The sequence below is a fragment of the Gymnoscopelus microlampas genome (assembly GCF_963454915.1).
Source record: "Gymnoscopelus microlampas genome assembly, chromosome: 13".
Lineage (NCBI taxonomy): Eukaryota > Metazoa > Chordata > Actinopteri > Myctophiformes > Myctophidae > Gymnoscopelus > Gymnoscopelus microlampas.
Genome location: NC_139950.1, coordinates 6,670,770 through 6,696,172, shown reverse-complemented (window position 1 = coordinate 6,696,172; position 25,403 = coordinate 6,670,770). Strand labels below are relative to the sequence as shown.

The 25,403-nt window shown below is 40.8% G+C and overlaps 1 protein-coding gene across 1 annotated transcript; it reads left to right on the top strand.

Moving 5' to 3' along the window:
• The first annotated feature begins 9,643 nt into the window (after positions 1-9,643).
• LOC311058784 (CD276 antigen-like) lies at positions 9,644-19,979 on the top strand. Its single transcript, XM_084076256.1, has 8 exons — positions 9,644-9,724; positions 14,021-14,092; positions 14,428-14,766; positions 15,819-16,139; positions 16,506-16,547; positions 18,645-18,677; positions 19,099-19,184; positions 19,349-19,979. The coding sequence occupies exons 2-7, from the start codon at positions 14,023-14,025 to the stop codon at positions 19,158-19,160; spliced, it is 867 nt and encodes a 288-aa protein (XP_083932382.1). The 5' UTR covers positions 9,644-9,724; positions 14,021-14,022; the 3' UTR covers positions 19,161-19,184; positions 19,349-19,979.
• The last annotated feature ends 5,424 nt before the right edge of the window (positions 19,980-25,403 follow it).

Here is a 25,403-nt window from a genome sequence, read left to right as displayed (position 1 = left end):
CTCCAATTGGCCAAAAGGGGGCGCTATAGCAATTTTTTGAAAAGGCAGACTTTAAACAGGCATAAGTCATGCCTCGTTTGGCCGAAAGTCGTGAAACTTGCTTACACATGTGCCTTGACTCATGAGGAACACATCTATCGCTTTGACCAGTAAGCTCCGCCCGTAGATTGTCCGCAATTTTGAGCAGTTTGAAAAACACTTAAACCCAGGATTTTTGCAGCTTTTTGCGTGAAACTGTATCATCTCTGTAATCTCCTTTTTCATAGTTCCTTGTCTGTTGGTCCAATGGCGTCTCCCTTAAATGAGTGCCTCACAATCTCAAGGTCGCCAGTTCAAGCCTCACTTGATGCAGACTTAATTTAAGTTGAATTGCAAACAACATGACTGTATCAATGAATACATGTGCAAATGGTAAAGATAACCTGAAATGCTTATTTGAGAGTACGATTTCTCAATGTATGACATACTTCATTCTGAAAATAGCCGATCTACAATCTCAAAACTTTTCAGATAGCAACGTGTTTCTGAGCTTGTAGATCGGCTGCTTTCACTGTTTTCGGTAGCGAGGAGACATACAATTTCTCTATTGGTAAATGGTTTGTGAACGAGTGATCTTAGTGTTGGCTTGGTTCATGACAGAAGGCAAGAGTTTATGATCTTCAACAGACAACATCAGCCTGGACAAAGCTATAGCACTATAGGTAGTGTTGCAGCCTATTGGGGCGGCCATAGCTGGGTGGTTAGTGAGCACGCCTAGGGAACCAGAGGCCCTGGTTGCCCCAGGTTCGATTCCAGGCCATCCCAGCATATGCGTCGATGAAATTAAATTTGTCCCTGAGCAAGACTCTTAACCCCTAATTGCTCACAGGTTCTCATTGGAAACAAGACCACAAGGACTTTCATGAACGACCTGTTAAAAGGAATTATCCTTATCCTAGTCCGAAGGTTGAGAGTTCGATTCCTGTTAATGGCAATAGGTTGAGATGTCCAATCTATCCATTCTGTTTCCATCTCTCTCTCTCTCATCAATCTATTCCGTTTCCATGTCTCTCTTCAATCTATTCCGTTTCCATGGCTCTCTCTCTCTCTCTCTCTCTCTCTCTCTCTCTCTCCAGTTTCCATGTCTGTCTGTCTCTCTCTCACTGGCCCCGTATTATCGCTGCTTGCAGCTATATTTTTTTTTATTATTATTCAGTTGTCTTTTAAAAGATTATTTTGTGTTAAAACCTAATGTTAGGATAGTGTTGTTCAGAGTGATGTCATAAATGTTCTATTCTGATGTCATGTATCATTCCGATAGCAATCACTGCTATACAGGGCCGGACTGGGACCCCCCCCCCCATTTTGTTAACGGGGGGGGGGGGGGGGGGGGGCGTTTCACTGAGCCAGCCCAGCCCTGCACATGAACTCTGCGGCCGCACTGAGGCGCCTGCTGGAAAGCATCCCAGCCCAAACATTAACGTAACTAATAATTGGGCCGCGCGACTCGGATATGACCGTAATAACCCTAAAACATTTTTAAAAATATATTTTTCAAAAAAAAAAAAAAAAAAGAATTTTTTTTTTTTTTTTTTTTTTTTTTTTTGGCCCAGTGGCCCACTGGCCCAGCGGCCCACCGGGCATTTGCCCGGTACGCCAAATGGCCAGTCCGCCGCTGCTGCTATACATTGTTTGTTCAGTAACAGGGGTCTCCCTGCCTCCCCAGCTCTTTAACAGAAATAAACAGAAAATAGTGTTAATTATTATTATTCTTTGCTTAAAATGTATAGTGTTTAAATTCCAATTTTGTCTGCGCATTTCTTTCTGTCATCACTTCCAATTTCACTAGTTTATCCTGTATCCTGTATGTTCTCTCTCCTGATTGGATAAAATTGGTATCCGGACCTGAAAATGTACAGTATCTTATGTTTACTAAAGAGCTGGGGAGACGAGGAGACCCCTGTTACTGAACAAACACTCTATAGCAATGATTACTATTAGAATTTAAATCCTGATCTAGTGCTGCACTTTATGTAGTGGACCTGTTGCTATAAGCTTTATTTGGTTTTGTTTACCACACCTTATTGGTGCACTTTATGTTTAAGCTCATAGCTGCTACTTTTTGCAAGATATATGACCTGTTTTGGCCATAGTCCATTTTTATTATTGGTCATTTCTTTATTAGGCAAGTTTGTATATTTATTTGTCATATCCACTGGTCTGCTATGTGTAATTTTTGATTTAAAAGTCTAACAGAATGTAAATTGTATTTGTGTGTTCCAATGTTCAATGCCGAAGTCACAATTAAATCATTAATCACAATTATGTGTATGACAATTAATCGTCAAGTAAAAGTTCATGTTTGTGACAGCCCTAGTTATTATGGTATATATCTACTGCTTTTTAACTGCCTTATTCAGCTATTTTAGCAACTGATGATTATGCACTTTATGTAGGCCTATACATCACAATGCCATGGATATCTGATCTGTTTTTGTTTGTATGTGTTTGTATTTATTGGTCTATGGTCAGATAATAGAGTCTGCCACAGCCACACTTATTCTCAATATGAAATGTATTTATTAGACTGAATATTATTATTATTATTATTACTTGGATTTATTCCCAATAATGTTCTAAATGAGCTCACACACTCAGCAGTAGACCACTTCCTTCAGTACAGCCCCTACCCACCCCAACAGCAGGAGGAGGAGACATCAGTCAGTCAGTAACTCTGTCATAACAGTGCTCACTCAATGAGCAGTAACACAGGATGGAGCAAACATCACACTGCCTTCTAGTCTGTGAGTAGCTTACAAACACAATACAATTATTGTACTCACTTACTCACTTACTTTTGTGTGTGTGTGTGTGTGTGTGTGTGTGTGTGTGTGTGTGTGTGTGTGTGTACTACAAGCAGGGTTTCATTGCTCATGGGACGGCCTTGTGTGCCGTACAGGAACCTATTTGACCAGGTGCACGCACAGGCACACGCATAAATTTAAAACAACTTTAAATTCACACCTCAACAAAGGCTCCCGACTCATACCAGGTGGATTAACATAGGAATGAGCCTAGATGCATATCAATTGTCCATTGTGTGACCTGTAGTGTTGGTGTTAAACGACGTGCGCGTCACGTCATTCAAATAGAGTACAACCACGTTCCAATGCAGCATTGCAACACGGACTGCAAGGCTATGTTATAGCCAGGGCTTTGATGTTAGGCCCAATTAAGCTTAAGACATGGCAGCTGATCATTGGATTTTCTTTAGTTAAGTCATGTTTTTGTTAAATGTAATTTTTACTTTTATTTTGAGAAGAAATGCAAAAAAGCTAGAATACCCAGTACAGTTGTTTTTTTATGCAACATATCAGCTCAAGATTTTACTTCTTTATTTCTCTCCACATTAACACTGTGTTATTATTTTAGCCTTAATGTTTTACTGTACGTCTGTGCTGTTTTTCTTGACTAATAAAGTATTCAATCAAACACTAGCATTAATATTAACATCAACCTTAACTGAACTAAGAGCCCTATTAAGATAATCTATTCTAGACTATGGCACAAGGAGGCACGTGGTCTCAAATATTAAAGTTCAATGTGTTCAACTCCAATTTAGCACTAAAATAAATTAATGTAATAGTAAATTAAATTAATGCATTAGTTACACCGTGCATAATCTGGGCGTAAAATACGGCGCAAAACTGAAACGGGTTGTATTTAGTCTCTGAGATGTGACCTCTCTTTCTAGTGGTTATTTCCACGGTGATTGTCTCAGCAGAAGTTGCAAACAGTGGTGGTGATATAGGAGGTAAGTCTGTTCTACTGACCAGATGTTCAAATTATCAACAACTGTCAATGGAAGCAGCAACACTGTTAATATCACTGTGACTGGTATGTTGAGCAAATCTGTATATTTATTATTATTCTCACCCTTTTTTGTCTGTTAAAATATAATTTTATGTTAACCTACTAATCTTGGGATAGTGTTCAGGGTGATGTAATAAATGTTGCTATTATTCTGATGTCATTTATCATTGTTCAGGTCGATATGTGATCCTGGGGAGCCCTGTACTTCCTGCGATGGGAGGAAGTGATGTCACTCTGCACTGCTGGTACAAAAACAAGACAACTGGTAAACCATCCTCTGACCTGCCAGCTGATTTCTATAAAGATGGATTCCTCATCAGGACAGAGTCTACAGGACAGATGACCATCCAAAATTAACAGTTCTGATGAAGGATTCTACAAGTGTCACATCTCTGACCTTGGAGAGTCACCAGAGAGCTGGATGGATGTGACAGGTGAGATGATTGTATCACAAACCCAGACTTTATATGAGGAGTGATAGAATGAGTGAGAGGTTGTTGTCATTGGCCTGCTGCTGTATAACCCCTAGGGCTGATATGATTCCATATGAATGAAATCAGTACTGTGGGTAGAACAGAACTGGCTTCTCTATGTGTGAACTAGTAAGTGTCTAGCCTCGGAAACCCATAACTTTTTTTTTGTTTCAAAAGAAAAAAAGCCTGGGAGAACCTTGCAGGAACGCTGGTCTTAGGACCTTGTTATCTCCTAACCAATCAGAGTGCTCCAAACCCAGGCGCTGGAATCCAGCGCCTGGGTTTGGCTCCGCCCTTCAAGACCATCGATTGGGCTCGCTCTTTCAGTCTAGTAAGTGTCTGATTGATGCTCTGGGCCCTTAGCCTTTTGGGGCCTTTGCACTCTTGGCCTTTAGGGAGGTTTGTTTTGCCCTTTGAGGCTTTGGACAGCACAGAGAGAAGAGTTTGCTTGTCCAGTTGGTGGTGGTATGTTTTCACACAATTCAGAAACCTGCCTACCAATGACATCATCGGTGGGGAATCCAAGCTAATGGAAACTACAGCCTTTCTCTTCCTAGAAAGTTAGCATGCTGAAATATAAACCATTGTATTTGCATTCATAAGAAAAATGATAATAATTATAATAATAAATATAGCTGCAAGCAGCGATAATACGGGGCCAGTGAGAGAGAGACAGACAGACATGGAAACTGGAGAGAGAGAGAGAGAGAGTAATGGAAACTGGGAGAGAGAGAGAGAGAGAGAGAGAGAGAGAGAGAGAGAGAGAGAGAGAGAGAGAGAGAGAGAGAGAGAGAGACAGACATGGAAACGGAATAGATTGAAAAGAGACATGGAAACGGAATAGATTGATGAGAGAGAGAGAGATGGAAACAGAATGGATTGATTGGACATCTCAACCTATTGCCATTGACAGGAATCGAATTCTCAACCTTCGGACTAATAGGCTTCAACATTACCTATAGTGCTATAGCTTTGTCCAGGCTGATGTTGTCTGTTGAAGATCATAAACTCTTGCCTTCTGTCATGAACCAAGCCAACACTAAGATCACTCGTTCACAAACCATTTACCAATAGAGAAATTGTATGTCTCCTCGCAACCGAAAACAGTGAAAGCAGCTGATCTACAAGCTCAGAAACACGTTGCTATCTGAAAAGTTTTGAGATTGTAGATCGGCTATTTTCAGAATGAAGTATGTCATACATTGAAAAAGCGTACTCTCAAATAAGCATTTCAGGTTATCTTTACCATTTGCACATGTATTCATTGATACAGTCATGTTGTTTGCAATTCAACTTAAATGAAGTCTGCATCAAGTGAGGCTTGAACTGGCGACCTTGAGATTGTGAGGCACTCATTTAAGGGAGACGCCATTGGACCAACAGACAAGGAACTGTGAAAAAGGAGACCACACAGATGATACAGTTTCACGCAAATAGCTGAAAAAATCCTGGGTTTAAGTGTTTTTCAAACTGCTCAAAATTGCGGACAATCTAAGGGCGGAGCTTACTGGTCAAAGCGATAGATGTGTTCCTCATGAGTCAAGGCACAAGTGTAAGCAAGTTTCACGACTTTCGGCCAAACGAGGCATGACTTTTGCCTGTTTAAAGTTTGCATTTTCAAAAAGTTGCTATAGCGCCCCCCTTTGACCAATTGGAGTGAGATTGGTTTCAGTGATATTTGGAATGACTCTCTACATTACTGCAACGTTTCAAAGAAATGTGAGTCTTGCATGTATGTGTTAGGGGCAGATGAATAATTTTCATAAAACTGCAATAGTTAAAATCTATTTCCTCCTGGGATTTTTGAGTAATCTGCACGAAACATTTTACACATGAACTTAGGACCTTTGCCGACAAAACAAAAGCGGCGGATTTTCCATAAGTGAAAAAATGCAGAAGTTATGAGCCAATGGCTGTTTTTCATATAATTCAAAATGGTGGGCGATCTAAAGGTCAGAGGTCAAAAGTCAGACCACGAAAGTTGTCGGGCATGAAGAGACGCATGTGTGTATCAAAGTTTCATGGTTGTAGGTCAAACAGGGCATGAGTTGTACCTGTTCAAAGTTGGCACTTTCAATTGAGTGCTATAGCGCCACCCTTTGACGAATGAGTGTGAGAATTATTTCTTGATAGTTTTTCATGTGCATCTACCATATGGCCGAGTTTCGTAAAAAGCGTATGCACGGTTAAGCCAGAATTGCCAAAAACAAGTATTTTTCAAACTGCTCAAAATTGCGGACAATCTAAGGGCGGAGCTTACTGGTCAAAGCGATACATGTGTTCCTCATGAGTCAAGGCACAAGTGTAAGCAAGTTTCACGACTTTCGGCCAAACGAGGCATGACTTATGCCTGTTTAAAGTTTGCATTTTCAAAGAATTGCTATAGCGCCCCCCTTTGGCCAATTGGAGTAAGATTGGTTTCAGTGATATTTGGAATGACCCTGTACATTTCTGCAAAGTTTCAAAGAAATGTGAGTCTGCATGTATGTTTTAGGTGCAGATGAATCATTTTCATAAAACTGTAATAGTTAAAATCTATCTCCTCCTGGGATTTTTGAGCAATCTGCACGAAACGTTTAACACTTCAACTTTGGACCTCTGCCTACAAAAATTTCCAACGGATTTTCCATAAGTGAAAAAATGCAGAAGTTAGGAGCCAATGACTGTTTTTCATATAATTCAAAATGGTGGGAGATCTAAAGGTCAGAGGTCAAAAGTCAGAGGGTGAAAGTTGTTCAGCATGAGGAGACGCATATGTGTATCCAAGTTTCATGGCTGTAGGTCAAACAGGGCATGAGTTGTACCTGTTCAAAGTTGCCATTTTCAATTGAGTGCTATAGCGCCACCTTTGGACGAAAGATTGTGAGAATTATTTCTTGATAGTTTTTCATGACCATCTACCATATGGCCGAGTTTCGTAAAAAGCGACTGCACGGTTCAGCCAGAACTGCGAAAAGTGGCAGAAGAAGAAGTGACAGAATACTGCCAATAACAAAACAGGTCCAGAGCTGAGCTCTGGCCCCGTAATAATAATGATAACTACTGATCATGTTATGATGACCATTGTTATGCAGTTTCCTGAACTGTCCACAGCCCACTGTGAGACACAGAGAGTAGACAGAAACGGTGCCATCTTATAATGAGCATTAGTGAGGACCAATTATATACATAGATAAGGTTGAAAATGGGTGAAGTGTGCTCTGTTAAGGAACTCACCGGCAAACAAAGATGAAACTGATGGAGAACTATAATTTATTTTATTTTATTATATATTTTCTTCTGGTAGTGTGCATCCTTACAGTGATAAGCTATCAAGAGTCACAATTTGTATTGTTACATCTTATATATGAGTAAATAAGAGTAACATTTCCTCAACATTGTAGCAGCAATAACAACGATAACAAAGATATCAAGTCAGGTTTCTGCTGAAAAAACAACAAAACAATACCATGGCATGTGATATTCTGTGCAATTGTCACAGAGCAGTGAGTGAGACAAGATGGTGGGTCAAGCTTGACTAATCTTCTAGAACATTCCCACAGGACTGAGAGGGTTAAATTAAACTGTTGATCAAATGCTATTTTCTCATTACCTTTGTGAATAAATAAGGCTTTGGATATGTGATAAACAAATTATCACCTGGGATTCGTCATTGCCTGAGAAAGGCATGCAGGAATATATCAGCCCCATTGATCAGGTTGATATGATCTCTCTCTCTCTCTCTCTCTCTCTCTCTCTCTCTCTCTCTCTCTCTCTCTCTCTCTCTCTATCTCAAACACAGGTCTGTATGAAGGGATAATATGTTGGGTTTAGGGGATCATCCTGGTTTACATGAAAAGCTAACTTTTCATACTGCTGATCATCAGGCTCAGGCTGAGCACTGTGAAGTACGCTGGTGCCGACTCAGCACTGTTCCAGTTGTATACAGATAGCTTACTATAATCCGCTCTCAGTTATGACCTGTAAATCTAGGATTGAGTCGATATGAAACGTTGATGTGCAATATTTTTGGGGGTTCAATGTCCACATTCTACGTATTGTGTGATATTCAGAAATGTACGATACAAAGTAACCATACGACATCCACTGTCCATAGAGCTGGATGGATGTGACAGGTCTTTGTCAGACAATTTGTTCTCTTTACAGATTCATCTTCAACCTCTGAGGTCTGCAGAACCCCCCCTCATCACTCTGCCCCAACTGGTCATTAAGATACTGGTGGCCACTTTTTATGTGATTTCAACCTTCCTCTACATCTCTACACTGAGAGACAGAGCTAGAGCTAGAGGTGAGACAATATGTTATTATATAAACACCATAACCTGTGTCCATTATACTGATTCTCATATACAGAGAGACAATCTAACCACGTTAGATCGCCATGGTAACTCAAGAGGTTAGAGTGATGGACTTCCATATAGTTTATTTTAGATTTTTTTTGTTTTGGGTGTGAGAACAAACCATGTAAAAATGTAAACATGTAAACTAAAGTCTTTAACCACATGAACCCTGGTGTCTCTGTTCTGGCCATGTCACAATAGGCAAACATTCAATGAAAATAGCCAATCTACGAGCTCACAACACATCGGTAATATCACTGAGCTTGTAGATCAGCTATTTTCGGTGAAGATATTTGGTATAGAGGGGGAAAAGGATGGGACCAAGTAGAGAGTTCATGTGGTTAAAGTTCATGTCTGTAAATATGGAAACATTCATCAATATTAATAAACTAAAATCTTCTTTATTCTTCTACTCATTGCATAATGTAAATTGTTTTCTAATAAAGATTTCTGAATTAAAAAACTTCCTGCTTCTGTCTATCAAAGACATTTGTTATATGTATATAACAATTATATTATATTATAATTAAACCTCACACAAAACTATGCCTAACCTAGCCCTGATACATGACTGTCAAATTCATAACTCATGGATGAACTTAGGGCCCTCAGAAGAAAATGGCCAGCGATCGGATTGAAATGCTTTTTATTGAACAATATGGAAAATATGGGTACTTGAAGGCCCGTACATAATTGTAACATCCGTGGCCATGGGGTATATTTGAAATCGGAACGTTTATGTAGTTGTACGGGACAAAAGGGGAGAAAGTGCAAACACTATGTTGAAGTCCATGACGGTCGACCAGATGGTATCCTCTTCTTGCCTCTGATTGGCCTGCCCTTCGGCCAGAAAGGGACAGACCCCCCCCCCCCCCCCCCCAACTCAAACAATGACGCTCACAGACACATACAGCGCGACTAGCTAATAGCATATGCTACGCGTGCGTGGCTACTGGCTTCAAGTTAAAGATATACGGAACGACAGTGGTAAATTGGTATATTTCAAGAGAGAGAGAGAGAAGAAAACACTTCATGATGATTTGTGGAAACATCATCCAGGTAAAACTCCTAAAAGTAAAAATCGGCTATCGTGATAGCGGCTATCATGTTTCCATGACGTCAATATTCATAACAATACACAGCTGGCCAGAGAGTGTCGGTGTTCTGTCCAGGTTTTGTCTCTGACTCACTGTATTTGTTAGTGCTTTATTTTGTAATGAAAGTTAGAGAACTGGCGCTGGAAGGAACGGGGTGATCTGATATTGTTTAATGTTAAATTGTTTACAAACATATCCCAAACTGCCAGCAGATGGCGTCAGTTAACCACCTGTTTTAAAAGGGCTGCCAATAAAATACAGAATGCCGTGCCTATGTACAAATTCAATTAAATAGTACTAAACTTATTTTGATCCGCATTTCACTGTTGTCTCTACCACAGTAAGCTACATAGACAGACAAGCACTGCTTCTGAAATGTGGTTATAGCATCAAAATAAGTTTAACCATTAACTTTGGCTATTTGAAAATTACTAATCTGTCTCCATGGGGGCCAGTAGTGCTGTAGTCCCCTTTTTTTTGTAGGTTTTATTACTATTCTTCCTCCGGTTTTCGCATATTTTGCATTATTAGCCTATGCAGTCTGCTCGGGAGACGTGAGCAGAAGAATGAGGGAATAATAGGAACTGGCACTGAGAGCAACATTGCAGTGGTCACAACCAAACTGGTGAGTGTGTTTGCTACTCGGTTTTCCCCTAATCTGGATGCGAATACACTGCGGGATTATTTATCAGTGAAACTGGGTAATACATCTGTGACGTATCGTAAAATCGAGTCGCCCCACAGCCGATTCGGCTCATTTCACGTTACTACTGAATGTAAAAATGTTGAGGACATGTTTGACCCCAAACTGTGGCCCGCGGGGACTTATGTAAGCCGCTATTATGAGGCTCGTGGGCCCAAGGCTACTGGCAGCGGGGGGGGGAGTGAGCTGAAGTGTCTAGCTACACCTGTAGCTTTGCTTGTGAGCCAGTCTGAGACTGCATAGTATCTGTGAGGAACATGAACTTAACTCTCTATGAACACGAACATCTCAGTTGTATCTTACAATGCGCGAGGGCTGCGTGTTGGCCACAGTGAATCTGATAAATCACGCCGTATTGTTGTGGACAGACTGTTAGATGGATGTGACATTTTGTGTGTTCAGGAGACCTTCCTGGCTAAACAAGACCTGGAAGGCCTTAACTCCATCCATAAGGACTTTCACGGGGCGGGGGAATCCACCACCGACCTGTGTACTAAAGTGGTACGAGGGAGGATACCAGGGGGAGTTGCCACGCTGTGGAATAAAAAATATGACCAGTTGGTTAATGTGATTAGATTAGGCGTTGACTGGGCAATTGGAATTGAACTGTGTTGTAGTGACAAAAAGCTAATTATTTTGAATGTGTATACACCATATGAATGTTATCAGAATGAAGATGATTATCTTAGCAGAATGGCATTTATTATGTCTTTCATACAGGATAATCCTTCCACCTGCATATATGTTGTTGGTGACATGAATTCTGATGTGTCTGATGCTAACTCCTTATTTGGTAAGCATTTAATGCAATTTTGTGTAGACAGTGGTTTGATTTTGTCTAGCAAAGTACTTTTGCCTGAGAAGAGCTATACTTATATTAGCGAGGCTTGGCACACTACTTCCTGGCTTGATCATTGTCTCTGTACAATAGACGCACATGACTGTATTGATAAAATGGAGATTATCTATGATATGGCTACCTCTGACCACATACCATTTTGTGTGGTGGTAAATACAGGCAATTTACCGGTGCTGTTGCCTGTGGAGAACAGCTTAAGTGCAGGTAAAATTGACTGGGCTAAACTGACCAAGAGAGATCTTGATAAATATGTGAAAAGTTCTGATGCCTTGCTAGGTAATATTAAGGTGCCAAAAGATGCTCTATTGTGTCGCGACATGAACTGCACTTACTGCAGGAATGTCCAACACTGTAATGAGTTATCTACCCTGTATGAGTCTATTGTGGAGTCACTCTGTATTTCTAGCAGGCCTTTCCTCAAACATAGGCTAAAAGCATGTAATGCCAAGCCAGGGTGGAATGTTCACGTCCAAGAGCTTCATGCAGAGGCTAGAATGGCTTTTAAAAGATGGGCTGAGGCTGGCAAAAGCAGACATGGCCCTCTGTTTGAGCATAAAAAAGACACTAATGCTAATTTTAAATATGCCCTTAGGTTTATTAAAAGAAATGAGAACATAATGAGGTCAGATTCACTGGCAAAGAAGCTACAAAAGCATAATGTGAATGATTTCTGGAAGGAAATTAAAATGATAAATAATTGTAAAACATCTCTTCCATCAAATATAGATGGAGTGAGTGGTTCTGATGAAATTTCACAGCTATGGCAGAAACAATATTCTGAGCTGTTCAACTGTGTAAAAAGTAATCTTGTTGTAGTGGAAAATGTAGATTTTAATGATGAGGTGATTGTTACTCCTGCCGAAATTCATGAAGCAGTTTTGAAGCTAGGAGATAATAAGGCCTGTGGTCTGGATGAGATAACAGCGGAACATCTAAAACTAGCCAGTAAGAAACTGTGCCCTTTGGTTGCTATGTGTTTTACAGGTTTTTTTGTTCATGGGTTTTTACCTGTTTCCATGCTCTCTGTCGTATTAGTGCCGGTCATTAAAGACAAAGTGGGTAAACTAAACAGCTCCGATAACTATAGGCCAATAGCATTGGCCAGCGTTTTATCCAAAGTGCTAGAGACAATTCTACTGAGTAGACTTGAGAGGTTGATCCTGTCAGCGGATAACCAATTTGGATTCAAACGAAAACACGGCACTGATTTGTGTATTTTTGCACTTAAAGAGCTTTTAGATAAATATAGTAGGCAGAATTCTACTATGTTTGTTTCTTTTATTGATGCCTCTAGGGCCTTCGACCGCATTAATCATGAAAAGTTATTCTTAAAACTGACACAGAGAGGGGTCCCTAGTTTCCTAGTCAGAATCTTGGTGTTCTGGTATGCTCACCAGACAATGAGGGTAAAATGGGGGAAGTCAATATCTGCTCATTTTCATGTGACCAATGGTGTCCGTCAAGGAGGAATAATTTCTCCATTCCTTTTTAATGTTTATATGAATGATTTATCATTGATGTTAAATGCATGTGGGACAGGGTGTAGAGTTGGTGACTCGTTAATTAATCACCTGATGTATGCAGATGATTTGGTCATCTTTAGTCCATATAGTGCTGGGCTACAACAGCTCCTGAGGATATGCTCACAGTATGGCTTTGATTTTAATATAAAATACAACGCTAAAAAGAGTAAGGTCATGATTGTCCGAAGTAGGGAAGACAGACTATCTACCTTTCCTGACTTCTACCTGGCTGGCACTGCCCTTAGTGTGTGCAGTGAGATTACTTATTTGGGACATATTATCTCCAATGACCTAACAGATGACAAAGACATCTATAGGCAGCGGCGTAAGCTGTATGCCCAAGCAAACATGCTGTGCCGCAAATTTAGCATGTGCTCAGTACCTGTGAAGATCTCACTGTTTAGATCCTTCTGTACACCACTGTATACTGCCCACCTTTGGAGTCGCTTCAGGCAAGGCAGCTTCAGGCGCCTTACAGTGGCCTATAATGACTGCATGAGGCTGCTGCTGAGAGCTCCAAGAAGCTCCAGTGCAAGCCAGATGTTTGTTAGTGTTGGGGTACCCACCTGTGCTGCTGTGCTACGCAACCTTATGTATAGGTTTATGTGTAGAGTATCGGAGTCAGTAAATGACATAATCGCTGTCATAACAGACCCCACACGAAGCTCTGTCAGGTTCACCTCTAGACTGTGGAACCATTGGCGCACATGTCTGTATGTCAGAAACTGAACAATGTGAGCTATTTGCATTATTTTTATTTATTTTATTTTATTTTCTGTTTTTATTGTGTGGTGTTGTTTTCTTGTGATATGGATCCTCCTGGGTCTGAAATAAAGATTGAATTGAATTGAATTTGGACCAATATCTAAATTTAGATATGAAGTCGACTAACCACATATTGTCGCTATGGTGACAAGATGTATAAGCTTAATTAAGAATACTTACAATCCATCTGTGTTGTCTAGAAAGATGAATCAAAAATAATTTGCAGAGATATATTACATTGCAATATCCACAATCCCTCAGCACTCAGCTGTTAATTGCATGTTTTTCTTTGTCTCAAGTTCAATCTATTCTGTTTCTATGGCTTATTGTGTATATTGCATTTGGCTGATCGGATATTGCATTCCTTGGCCCCTCTTTCTTTCTTTCTTTCTTTCTTTCTTTCTCTAGATATGAAGATGGCATATTCATATTCCTCAAGTGTCCTAATTTCAGTTCTGATTCTGCTCTGCTACACTGGAGGTAAATTACACTGCAGTTAAGCTACATTTTATTTAATGGAAAATTGCATAGGCTTTAAATGAAATTGACATTGAAAGAGAGGACAATGTTTTTTTGTTTTTTTTTATTTACATTTTTTAGAATTCTGGTCAATCAACTGTAGGAGCTGTATGTGTACAATCCTGGGTCTATCAAGGAGAGATGTGCGTAGGTAGCACTTCCGAATGCTACCTGCACACATTGCCACTCACATAGGCTTAATCTTGTCCTGGGGGATGTAGCATGCACATCAAAAGATGCAGAATGTTTTTTCACTACTCTCAATTCACTTCTTGTCTTGTCTTTTCTCTTCTCAGGGAAATGCCTGATAGTAAAAACGTCTGTTGGAGATGCTACTGTTCTTCCATGTGAGATTGATCCCAACATTTATCCCAACATTAACCTTACTAGAATGACCTTAGAGTGGAACAGAACCGACCTACCACAAGATCAGTATGTTCATTTCCAGAGAAAATCGAAGGAACATGATGATGGTAAGAATTCTTCCTACGTGGGAAGAACATCTGTATTCATGGATGAATTCAAGAAAGGCAACGTGTCCCTCAAACTCTCCAGAGTGAAATCATCTGATGAAGGAAACTATACGTGCTCCCTTCCTGAATTCAACAAGAACTTCACTGTTCAACTCATAGTTGGTAAGGCAATTGTACTGAGAAATTATAATTGTGACACACACACACACACACACACACACACACACACACACACACACACACACACACACACACACACACACACACACACACACTCCCCATAGACCAAAGAAGAACCTCTGCTCCAATTATTGCTTAATATATTTTTATTTTTTGCTACTCCTACATATTTTGTCCGAACCCTTAAGCAAATCAGTTCACATTAACTCTGTACATAATGTGATCAAGATGTATGTGTCAGAGCTTTCATATTCCAATTTGCTACGATTGGCATCCAAAGTTGGCGGGAGGGGCCCGTTTTGCAAAAAAATGCCACAAGTCATGTCCCAGTTGGCCAAGGAAGATCTGCCACCCCAAATGTTTCAAATCAGCCTCATGGTGGCGATATAACAGGTCGCACAGCCCTGGGTAGGCAACCCGACTCAGAGGAGTGCCCTTTTTCTAGTTATTTGTTTAGATCATTTTATTTTTATATACATACGCAGATTACGCACAAATAGTTAGGTACCAAATGGACCCTTATGTCTCTGTAACTCAGAGAGTGTACAAATGGAACCAAATGGACCCATAACTCTCAGAGTTGAATTAACACTAATGATTGATTAGTGATGAGCGGGCTGACCCGTAACCCGTGGGTCCCGCAGGTCAACCCGCGGCGCGGGTGGTCGAGTCAGGATTTCCGAGGCAATTATGCGGGCTGCGGGTGAGCGGGTCAGCCGCTCTCTCACGCAAAAAAAAACTATTTTGAACAACATGCTTGTTTATTTTAGCCCATGACAATGTTGTGCCACTGTAGACATTTAAAGCGACGTTAGGTACTTAAAAGAGCGCTATATAAATCTGAGCTATTATGAATGTGATTACCTTTTTTTCCCCACCGTGGGTCGCGGGGCGGTTGAGCCATAGATTTATATATGGGTTCGCGGGACGGGTTGAGGCGCACATCAGTACTAATGATCCTGTCTCTAACAGAAATTCCACTGAGGTTAAGTGCATGCATCTAAATTAATTAAACTGTGGTTTGTCATCCACAGTACCTCGTCAGATCACTGCAGTGGATGGTGAAGATGTGGTTCTGCCATGTAAACCAGACTTCACAGTCCCAGTTAGTGCAACAGTGAAATGGACCAGGAAAGACCTGACACCTCAGAATGTCCATGTCATCAAGAATGGCCAGGAAGTGTCTGTAGAGCAGAACCCTGTCTATAAAAACAGGACCTCTGCGTTTGTAGAAGAATTTGGAGTCGGCAACGTTTCCCTGAGAATCTCTGGAGTGAAGCTCTCTGATGGAGGCGTTTACACATGTTCCATTACATCAGGGAAGGTGGAGGAATGTGTTGTTCAGCTCATTGTGGGTAAGTGCATTTGTTAACCATGTGGTGTTATGAATTACTTGAGATGAACACAAGTAATTAAATCGAATTGATCAGAAAACGAATCTGCACACATTTAAGTATACTCCCAACAAGTACTGTCTTTTCATATCTTTTCATACTGGTTCAACATGGTTCCCTCATGACATTCAGTAGAGTGGTTTGAATTATCCTATTATTTAAAGAATATAACAGAGGAGAGTGTCGGGTGGTGCAGGAGTGTAAAGAAAAGGCAGAGTAGACGTTAAAATGGCCCCAGAAGAGTTTTAAAGGGAAAAATGGATTAAAGAGTTATACGTTTTAGAATATGTTGTGTTGGTTTAATTCTGGTATTTTCTGTTTATTCAGGTGAGCGCAGCTCAGACAGTGATTCTGGAGAAGGTACTGTAGGTAACCATGCTTTTATTCAATTACCATACCTATATTGAATCAGACATAGCTTAACACATCAAGTTAAAGCTGTACTATGTAACCTTTTAATAACTACATAGCATATCATTTCCCACACAAATAAAAAGTATTTTAAGCAACAAAAAAAAAGACTGTAGACTGGGAGGGGGTCGCTGCTATTGGCTTTACTTTATTACGGTGTCTGGTTCAACTTGTGCTCATCTAGGCATAACGTATTGTCACATATGGGTTGGAAAGGGAAGTTTTGTTTTATTGACTGTTTGTTTCTTTGTTTTCTTATTGATTGCTGAATCGTTTTACATACAATGAATGCATTTTAACACTTGCATTTACACAATAGAAAACAAGGCCTGTTGCAAAGCAATTAAACAAATAAACTAAACCTATCCTTGCTTTTAAACCTCTACCTAACCTAACCAACAGAAAATACAAATATAGAATAGAAATCTAATCTTATCTAACTACTCTAATCTAAATGACATCAAACAGGGTTCACAAGAACGGAGTGTTGCATGTTCGTCCTTGATGACCATTGACTTCACGATGTCTTGTGGGTGCGGAGATGGCTGATGAGGCCGATCCTCGCACAAAATGTCCGGTTGCAGTGAGGGCATGTGATGGCTGAAGGATGGCTGGGTGAGAGGGAGGAACTGGCTCTGGTTTTGCGGAGCTGTCGCTTCAGTTCAGCTTCATGGATACCAACGGAGATGACTTAAATAGTTCAGTTTCGGTTTTGGTTTTGGTTGTTTTGGTTTCGGACCATGACGGAGGCGCGCAGTCTCAGGCGAGCTGGAGCCACCGAGGGCCACCGAGGGAGCTAAAGCGACCGAGTTGCCGTCCGGAGCGGTGCGACGCTCGCCTGAGCCTACTCAGCGCCGTTGGAGTTATGTACCGATAGGGACAGAATCGTAAATATTGTTGTGGGGACTGCTCCGCCTCCAAAGTAGGTCAGTAGCTCCTGATTACGCCCAATGAATGTCTGACAAATCGCGGGTAGGTCCGTGTATCGCCTACTCCTCACCTACTCGCCCCATTCAATGGTCTGATAAAACGTGATAATCTCCCATTCAATGCATTGATAGCATTCGAAGCCGGTGGCTTTTGAGACTTTTAGCACTTTTAGCAACCAACGTTACAGACCAAAGAAACTTGAGGACCATCTCCATGGGCAGTGTCTAACACACTGCCAAATTACAGAGCTGGTGACAGCTCTTAAATAGGAGGCCGCCTTCTGTGATAGGTTCAGCTGGTCTGAAGGTGCCTAACCAATCGGTGGCAGAGAGGTTTCCTCCAAAGCAGGATCTGAACTGGATGAATGTATGTCAGTGCAATGCAACAGTGAATAATAAAATAGATAGATCCCTTACATATAAACACTGATGCCCCCACCGGAAGGATGTAGGGCCACCATCATACTCCTCCCATTCAACATTTCCTACTGACAGTCTCCATCCCAGCCCATAGGAGTACGTACAGCGACATATATCAGCCTCCCTGCCTGGTGTCCCTCCCCTGAACACGGGCAGTTATGCATTTAAGACACTCAGTGTCTTAAATGCAACACTCTGTGGTGGTGGACAGGTCATTTACCCTTGCACCACCCGAGCACCAGGAAAAAAAAGGAAATGCCTGAAATGTTGAAATGTTGTGTTAGTACACAATTTTTCTTCTCCTGTTCGTATTCGTCATAACATGAGTTGTGACTAATATAGCTTGTGAAGGCCATATACAACCATGAGCCACGGTTGTTGCTAGGAATATTCATTGATCAGATAAGATTACTGAGTAAAAAACAAATCTGATGTGATGTGCACACATTTAAGTATACTCCAACAATCACTTTACCTTTTCATACTGGTTCAACATTGGTTTAAATGATCCTATTATTTAAATAATATAACAGAGGAGAGTGTCGGGTGGTGCAGGAGTATAAAGGCAGAAAAGGCAGAGTAGACGTAAAAATGGCCCAGAAGTTTTAAAGTGAAAGAAGCTAAGAAGTTGTCTCAAAAATGCATTAAGAGTTATACGTTTTAGAATTTGTTGTGTTGGTTTAATTCTGGTATTTTCTTAATTCAGGTGAGCGTGGCACATACAGTGATTCTGGAGAAGGTAGGTAACCATGCTGTTATTCACTTCTACCTACATTGAATCAGACATAGCTTAACACATCGAGTTAAAGCTGTACTATGTAACTTTTTAATAACTATATAACATCATGTCCCACACAAAAGCATTTTAAGCAAAAAAAAAAAAATCCTGATTGTAGACTGAGGGGGGTCGCTGCTATTGCCTTAACTGTATCACGGTGTCTGGTTCAACATGGTGCCGGTGGGGTCTGGTGTTCAGAACACAGAGGGGATTGGTGGCAATATGTATTGGCATTTGTCTGGCTGAAGTTTTTTTGGACACGCCAGCCAGAAAAGGTTTGGACCTCGCTTGGACTATTTTGAAGCATGTGACTGAACCTCTGTTCTTCCTCCCTTCCCTCCTCTTCATCATTTTCATTATGTCTGTGTAATGTTTTTTCCAGGTGGACATTTTCCCTGTTGGGGTCATCTTATCCCCATCATTTTCATCAGTGGTCTGGTCTGAAATTCCATCTATCGATGAGTACAGGTACAGTTTGTTTCATGTTTGAATTTCTGCTGTCAATTTACCTCAGTGCCATTTTAAATCAATCAATCACCACATTATTCTCCCCACATTATAGTTAACGGTTGAGTTTTGCTACAGTTCACTCTTCTTATCCCCCCCCCCCCCCCCCCCCATCTTCTTCATAGTCCAGCCCAATGAATGACGACTTCTCTGAGGTCTGAAGTTCATGGTATCTACTCCACCTTCCTGCTGCATTGGTCTGTCTCTCTGATCCAATGAAGCTAATAGGGATGAGAGCCCTCACCGCCCTCATCGTTATGGTAATAGTTGGGCAGGCAGCAGAGCAGCACATGTGTCATACTACAGACCTCCTCCCCCCACCCCCACAGGCAGAAAATTAGGAATGTTTCTATGCACTAGCATTGTGGCCACTATTGAGTGTATAAAACAACTTTGGAGAGTGCATCCAAGTTCTGCATTTACAATGTAAATGTAACTAAGCTGTTTAAGTTGTTGCTGTGTTCCTGTGTTGTGATGTTGATGAGACGAGAGCTAAAAACTTTATCCTTAATGTGGAGGGTTGATAAAATCCTTTGATGCAACTTTAGATTAGAGTAGAGAAGCCTTAAGAGACATTTCAGCTGTGGAGAATTAGCGCAAATGAACAGCAGCTTGTTAATTCTGTCTTTTATGGCTGTATTATTTCTATTCGTTTTGGAATGTTTCTGTAAATCAAGTTGTCAAGACTAGTTAGTTTACTGCACTTTATGTTAACCTCATAGCTGCTACTTTTTGCACCTCGGCTGTATGTTGGTATTTTGGAAGATGTTTGAATGTATGAATAAGTATATGGCCTGTTTTTACCTAGTACATTTAGATTATTGGTCTTTTCTTTGTACATTTCAGTATTCAAGGCAAGCTTGTCAGTGCAATGTTTGATTTCAAATACTAAAAGGCAAACAGAATGTAATTTGTGTTCCAATGTTCAATACCAAGACGGTATTAAATCATTAATCACAATTATTTGTATGACAATTAATCGTCAACTAAAAGTTAAAGGGTCTACACCATGAATTTTAACTTTTTCTTCATTTTTGTGTGTTTTTGGTCTCCCCCACCTCTCTTCTGTTCCAACAAATACCCGACTTCGAGCATGCAGGCTTTCATAGGCTATCTGTGGTTTTTATGTAAATTGGTCTGAAAACAGTCCGTCAGATTTGTTCCCCCACCCTACGTCACGTCTGGGAACAATTCCTCCCGTTTTTCAGTTCTAACCAAAAAAAAAAAAATCAAAAAAAAAAATATTTTTTTTTTTTTCATTTTTAATTTTTTTTTTTTTTTTTCTTATTTTTTTTTTTTACTTTTTCCACACAGAACCAGGACATAACATGCATACAAACTGTCTCAATAGCGCCCCGTGCCAAACAGGACAATGTGGTATTGCAGGTGAAAGTGCTTTATAAGCCAGAGAGAAGTTAGTTGGAATGAGTATATCTGAGGCTTGATTTAGGCTCAAACCTTTTGAAAAACGTTTGAGGGACATAAACAATATGATATTAAATATTATTATTATTTTTTAAATTCATGGTGTAGCTCCTTTAATGATTTTGACAGCCCTAGTTATTATATCTACTGCTTTTTAACTGCCTCAACCCTGCCTTAACCTATTGAGACCTGCATGAGACAGATTACACTGTCAGTATAAATCAGTATAACGTTTTCGTCAACCACCCCCAAAATGATATGTATTTGGCCATGGACCCCCCATCTGAAAATGTTTTGTGCCAATGACCCCCAGAATAGAGGGGGGGGGGGTGTGTGTGTGTGTGTGTGTGTGTGTGTGTGTGTGTGTGTGTGTGTGTGTGTGTGTGTGTGTGTGTGTGTGTGTGTGTGTGTGTGTGTGTGTGTGTGTGTGTGTGTGTGTGTGTGTGTGTGTGTGTGTGTTTAAACATGTCAAGATTTTGCAAAAGTAAAAAAAAAAAATCACATGAAAAAATAGCAGATGTGAGCTTGCAACAGGGGGTCTATATATATATATATATATATATGTGTGTGTGTGTGCAAAAAAACACTTGAAGCTTTTTTATTTTAGTAAGTCAAACCAGGGGTCTTCAACAGGGGGTCTAGGACCCTTAGGGGGTTCTCAGAGTTGGTAGAGGGGGGCCGCCAAATCTTTGTGTGATAGGATCATGTTTTTTTACATTAACCACTTGAACCCTAGCATCCCTAGTGGAACATTAGCCAAAAATAGCAGATCTACTTGTAGATCTGCTATTTTTGGCAAAGAGGTTTGGTGTAGAGGGGGAAAAAAGAGCAGACTAAATAAGTTTTGACGGTTCAAGTGGTTAATGTCTGAAAATACACATTAATCCAACATATACTGATGATAGTGCTGTCAGGGTCTATGAAACTGTAAGAAATCTATGAAAAAGTTTAATCTGCAACACAATTTTATACAATATGTATTGGGGGTCCCTGCTTCATCTCTCTCTCTCAGTTAAGGGGTCCTTGGCCGGAAAACGTTGACCCCTGGGTTAAACCATTCAGCTACCATGCACCTTATGATTATGCACCTTATGTACTGTATACATCACACTACCATAGATATTTGATCTTTCTTTCCACCGTATGACAGGGTAAATAAATATCTATGGACAGATAATAGATTTCGGCCCCCTATTCACAATAATATGAAATGTATATTAAGACTATTGGTGATTTTCCAAAGGGTGTTCTAAATGAGCTCACACTTCAAGGAAACTCAGCAGTGGACCACTTCCTTCAGTACAGCCCCCTTGCCACCCCAACAGTGGTAGGAGGAGACAACAGTCAGTCACTGTCATAACAGTGTGTCAGTCAGTGAGCAGTAACACAGCATGGAGCAAACATCACTCTACCTTCTAATCTGTGAGTACAAACACAATAGAACAATTATTGTATTAACTTATTTCATGGTGAGTGTGTTCAAGGTTCAAGGTCTTTATTAGTGTCCCAGAAGGGCAATTAGGTTTACAGCCAGAATAGTGGTTTAAAACATACAGACAGTACAGAACAGGACAACAACAGACATGAAACACCATAGCATAAAACATAAGTCTGGGCGCATCTAGTGCAAGAGATAAAATAAAAGGCTACATCCAGAAATATAAAGTGCCGGCATAAAGTGCTTGACTACCTTTATGGAGTGAAGTTTGAAATGCCACAGGCTAATTGTTCACGTTTGTCGTGAGGACGACTGTTTTTGGTGGGGGGAGAGTGTAGTGCCTCTAGATACAGTACAGTGGTCTCATATAGCAATAGATACAGTACAGTGGTGTAGATACAGTACAGTGGTATATATATATATATATAGTACAGTGGTCTCATACAGCTATAGATCCAGTACAGTGGTCTCATACAGCTATAGATACAGTAAAGTGGTCTCCTTTTTACATTAGGCGGAAATTACATATTTGTACTGCATGCAAATACCTTCATGGTTCTTGCCTAAAACTGCATGAGATTGGCATAACTTTGACATGTCTGTACAGGGGAGGCTTGTAGGTATCCATGTAACCATTTACATATATTGAGGTGACAGCTCAAGGGACCATTTGGAAAATGGTGATGGCCGTTTTTTCCTTGCCAAAATGTTGTCTTAACTTTGAATCATTAGGTATTTAGCCCCCTTCCCGACAAGGTAGCATGACAAGGTTGGTCTCATTGGAAGCCCGAGGTTGTCTGGAATCAAATGGTATCTCTATCTTTGGGCTGCGTCTAAATTTGAGCGTTCCACAGTGTCCGAAAGACAGTCTCGCCGGCGTTCCAGCCAGCCATCCCGCAGGTCTCATAGGGGTAATAAAACATTTAAAAAAAATCACACCCTGTGTGAAGGTAGCGGCGCCTTTGATACATTATGTCATCGATATGTTTATAATGTGTTTATAGCCATGTGTCACGTGAAGCTTGACCAATCACTTTGTTGACGGGTCTGACCAATCAGAACGTTGACGCAAAAGCCAGGTATAGAGCAGGCCGCTCTATACTATGTATAGAGCGGCGCCAGCGCCGCTAAAAACACACTTGGGACCACTTCTTTTCTTGGGATCATCAAAATCCCTATATTAGAGGTCCTATGGATGCCAAAAATCAAAACTAGAACAAAAAAATAAACAGCTGCGTGTATAGTACTCTGAAGATGCACATGAGCAAATGACATCCACAAGGATTGATACAGGGGAATGGAAACACTTAAGTTGTATGTGGCCAATCTAAATGCAACTCTTAATTTCAACAGATGGATTCACACAGGAGAGAAATCTCTTGAACACGAATGCTTTTTCTTGAACGAAAAAACATTTTAAAATAATAAATACCTCCTACTGTAGCCTATATAACAAAATAAATTAGGCAATTAAACAGGCTCACTTGATTACTTTATTTCTCTTCCCTGCGGGATTTGACGAAGTGGGATTTGAGGAAGCAAAGTGCATTGATTGATTTGTCGCTCAGTCTGTTTCTCAGTTTGGTAATAAAAATCCCACACACTGAAAAGGCTCGCTCAGCTTCCACTGATGTTGGCTGAATGGTCCCAAGAGCCAAGTAGAGGCGTTGGAGATTTTCAGGCCGAACTTTGGTTGCTTCGAAGAGCGCAAATTCCTTCGAAAGGATTTTCTGCAGGTCATTCCCAGTCTTTTCCTCAAAGTCTGGGCCTTTCATGCACGCATCTATTTCTTTCTGCAGGTGGGCTTGTAGGCTCACGGTAGTCTGACTCTGCTCTTCTGATTGCGTTCCTCATCAGGTGGTTGGGGTTCTGCTGTGTCACCTGTTACAAACAGGCGCTCGCAGAGACTGAGTGCTGTCTTCACCAGAGTATTTTTGGAGGGCATAGCGAACAGCACGTCTCCTGTAGTCACAATGACTGGGTTTTGCAGGTACCTAAACAAATAATGTGTAGGTTAAATATAGCCTGGCTTTCATGTAAAGGAATAATAGGCTATAATAATAATAATAATAATAATAATAATTAGCCTAGTATTACATTATGAAAGCCCATATATGGGCTTTTATAATGTAAAGTAATAATAGGCTATAGTAATAATAATAATAATAACCTGTACAAAGACACGATGTTGTTCAGTCTCCTGTCCCCGAATCGGGTCCTGATGGCCTCCGTCATCTCCTGAGAGATGTAACTGTCCTGCTTCTCCAGCTCGGAAAGGATAAACTTGAAAATGGCATCTGCCTTCAGAAGATTTGCTCCTCTATCGCACATTTTTTTTACTCCCATCTTCAAGGGTTTAACGCAATTTGCTAATTCCTGAAGGCTGGTTAACTCATCATCTGTGACGATCAGCGCTGGCTGGACGTCAATCAGTGCTTTGGAAACGGGGCGATGCAGCATAATGTAACGGTCCACCATGTCACTCATACTGTCCCACCTTGTGCGACAGTCTAGATGGAGCTTCAATTCTTTTCCCAAATCTTCTTTGACGTAAGCCTGTAGTATCTCGTTGGAACGAGGAGACCTTCGGAAATGTCTGGCAATCTTTCGAACCTGGGTGGGATAGTTGTAGACTACTATTAATAGGTGAAAATAGCTAAAAATTCATTACATTAATATGGGTCTATTATAGGCTGACGTGAGTGAGACAATAATAAAACATGTTTGGTGCGGTGTGTAACAACGTTTAATAGTTAAAAATAATCACCTTGTCCACAGAGCTCTGTAAATTCACTCTGGATAGACGCTGCTCCTCCACATTTTCTTCAGAGCCGGCCTCTTCATCATCATCACTCGTATCATCATTTGCATCCTGGGCCGTTTTTTTGGAGTAGAGTATATCCATAACGGCCAGGTGGATGGCGTGGCAATAGCACAGCTGGTGTTCAGGGAGGACCAGTTTTCCATACTTCACCATCACAGAGGCTCCGTCGGTGGTGGCACACACGATGTGGTCATCCATGTTAAGGGAATAGATTGCAAGTTTATCATTCATAAGCTCAACCACTCTCTCGGACGTCATGCTTCCCTCAATCCGGAAAACCCCCAGGTTCCAATGGTCGTCCTCAGTGTGCAGGTTAATGTTCATAAATCACTTGTTTTGTAGGGAGGTATATTCATCCATTGTAAGCGAGAAACAAACACCCGTGTTGCGTATCATCATTTTAAAGGCATCGACCAGATGGCTCTGTTGCTCCGCCGCAAAGTCCTGCACCTTCTTCACTATCAAGTCTGGGTTTGTTGGCAACTTGTGGCCG

Coding starts and splice junctions, on each gene's coding strand:
- LOC311058784 (XM_084076256.1), top strand. CDS start 14,023: ATGAAGATGGCATATTCATATTCCTCAAGTGTCCTAATTTCAGTTCTG. Junction 14,093..14,427: donor TCTGCTCTGCTACACTGGAG/GTAAATTACACT, acceptor TTCTCTTCTCAG/GGAAATGCCTGATAGTAAAA. Junction 16,140..16,505: donor TGTTGTTCAGCTCATTGTGG/GTAAGTGCATTT, acceptor CTGTTTATTCAG/GTGAGCGCAGCTCAGACAGT.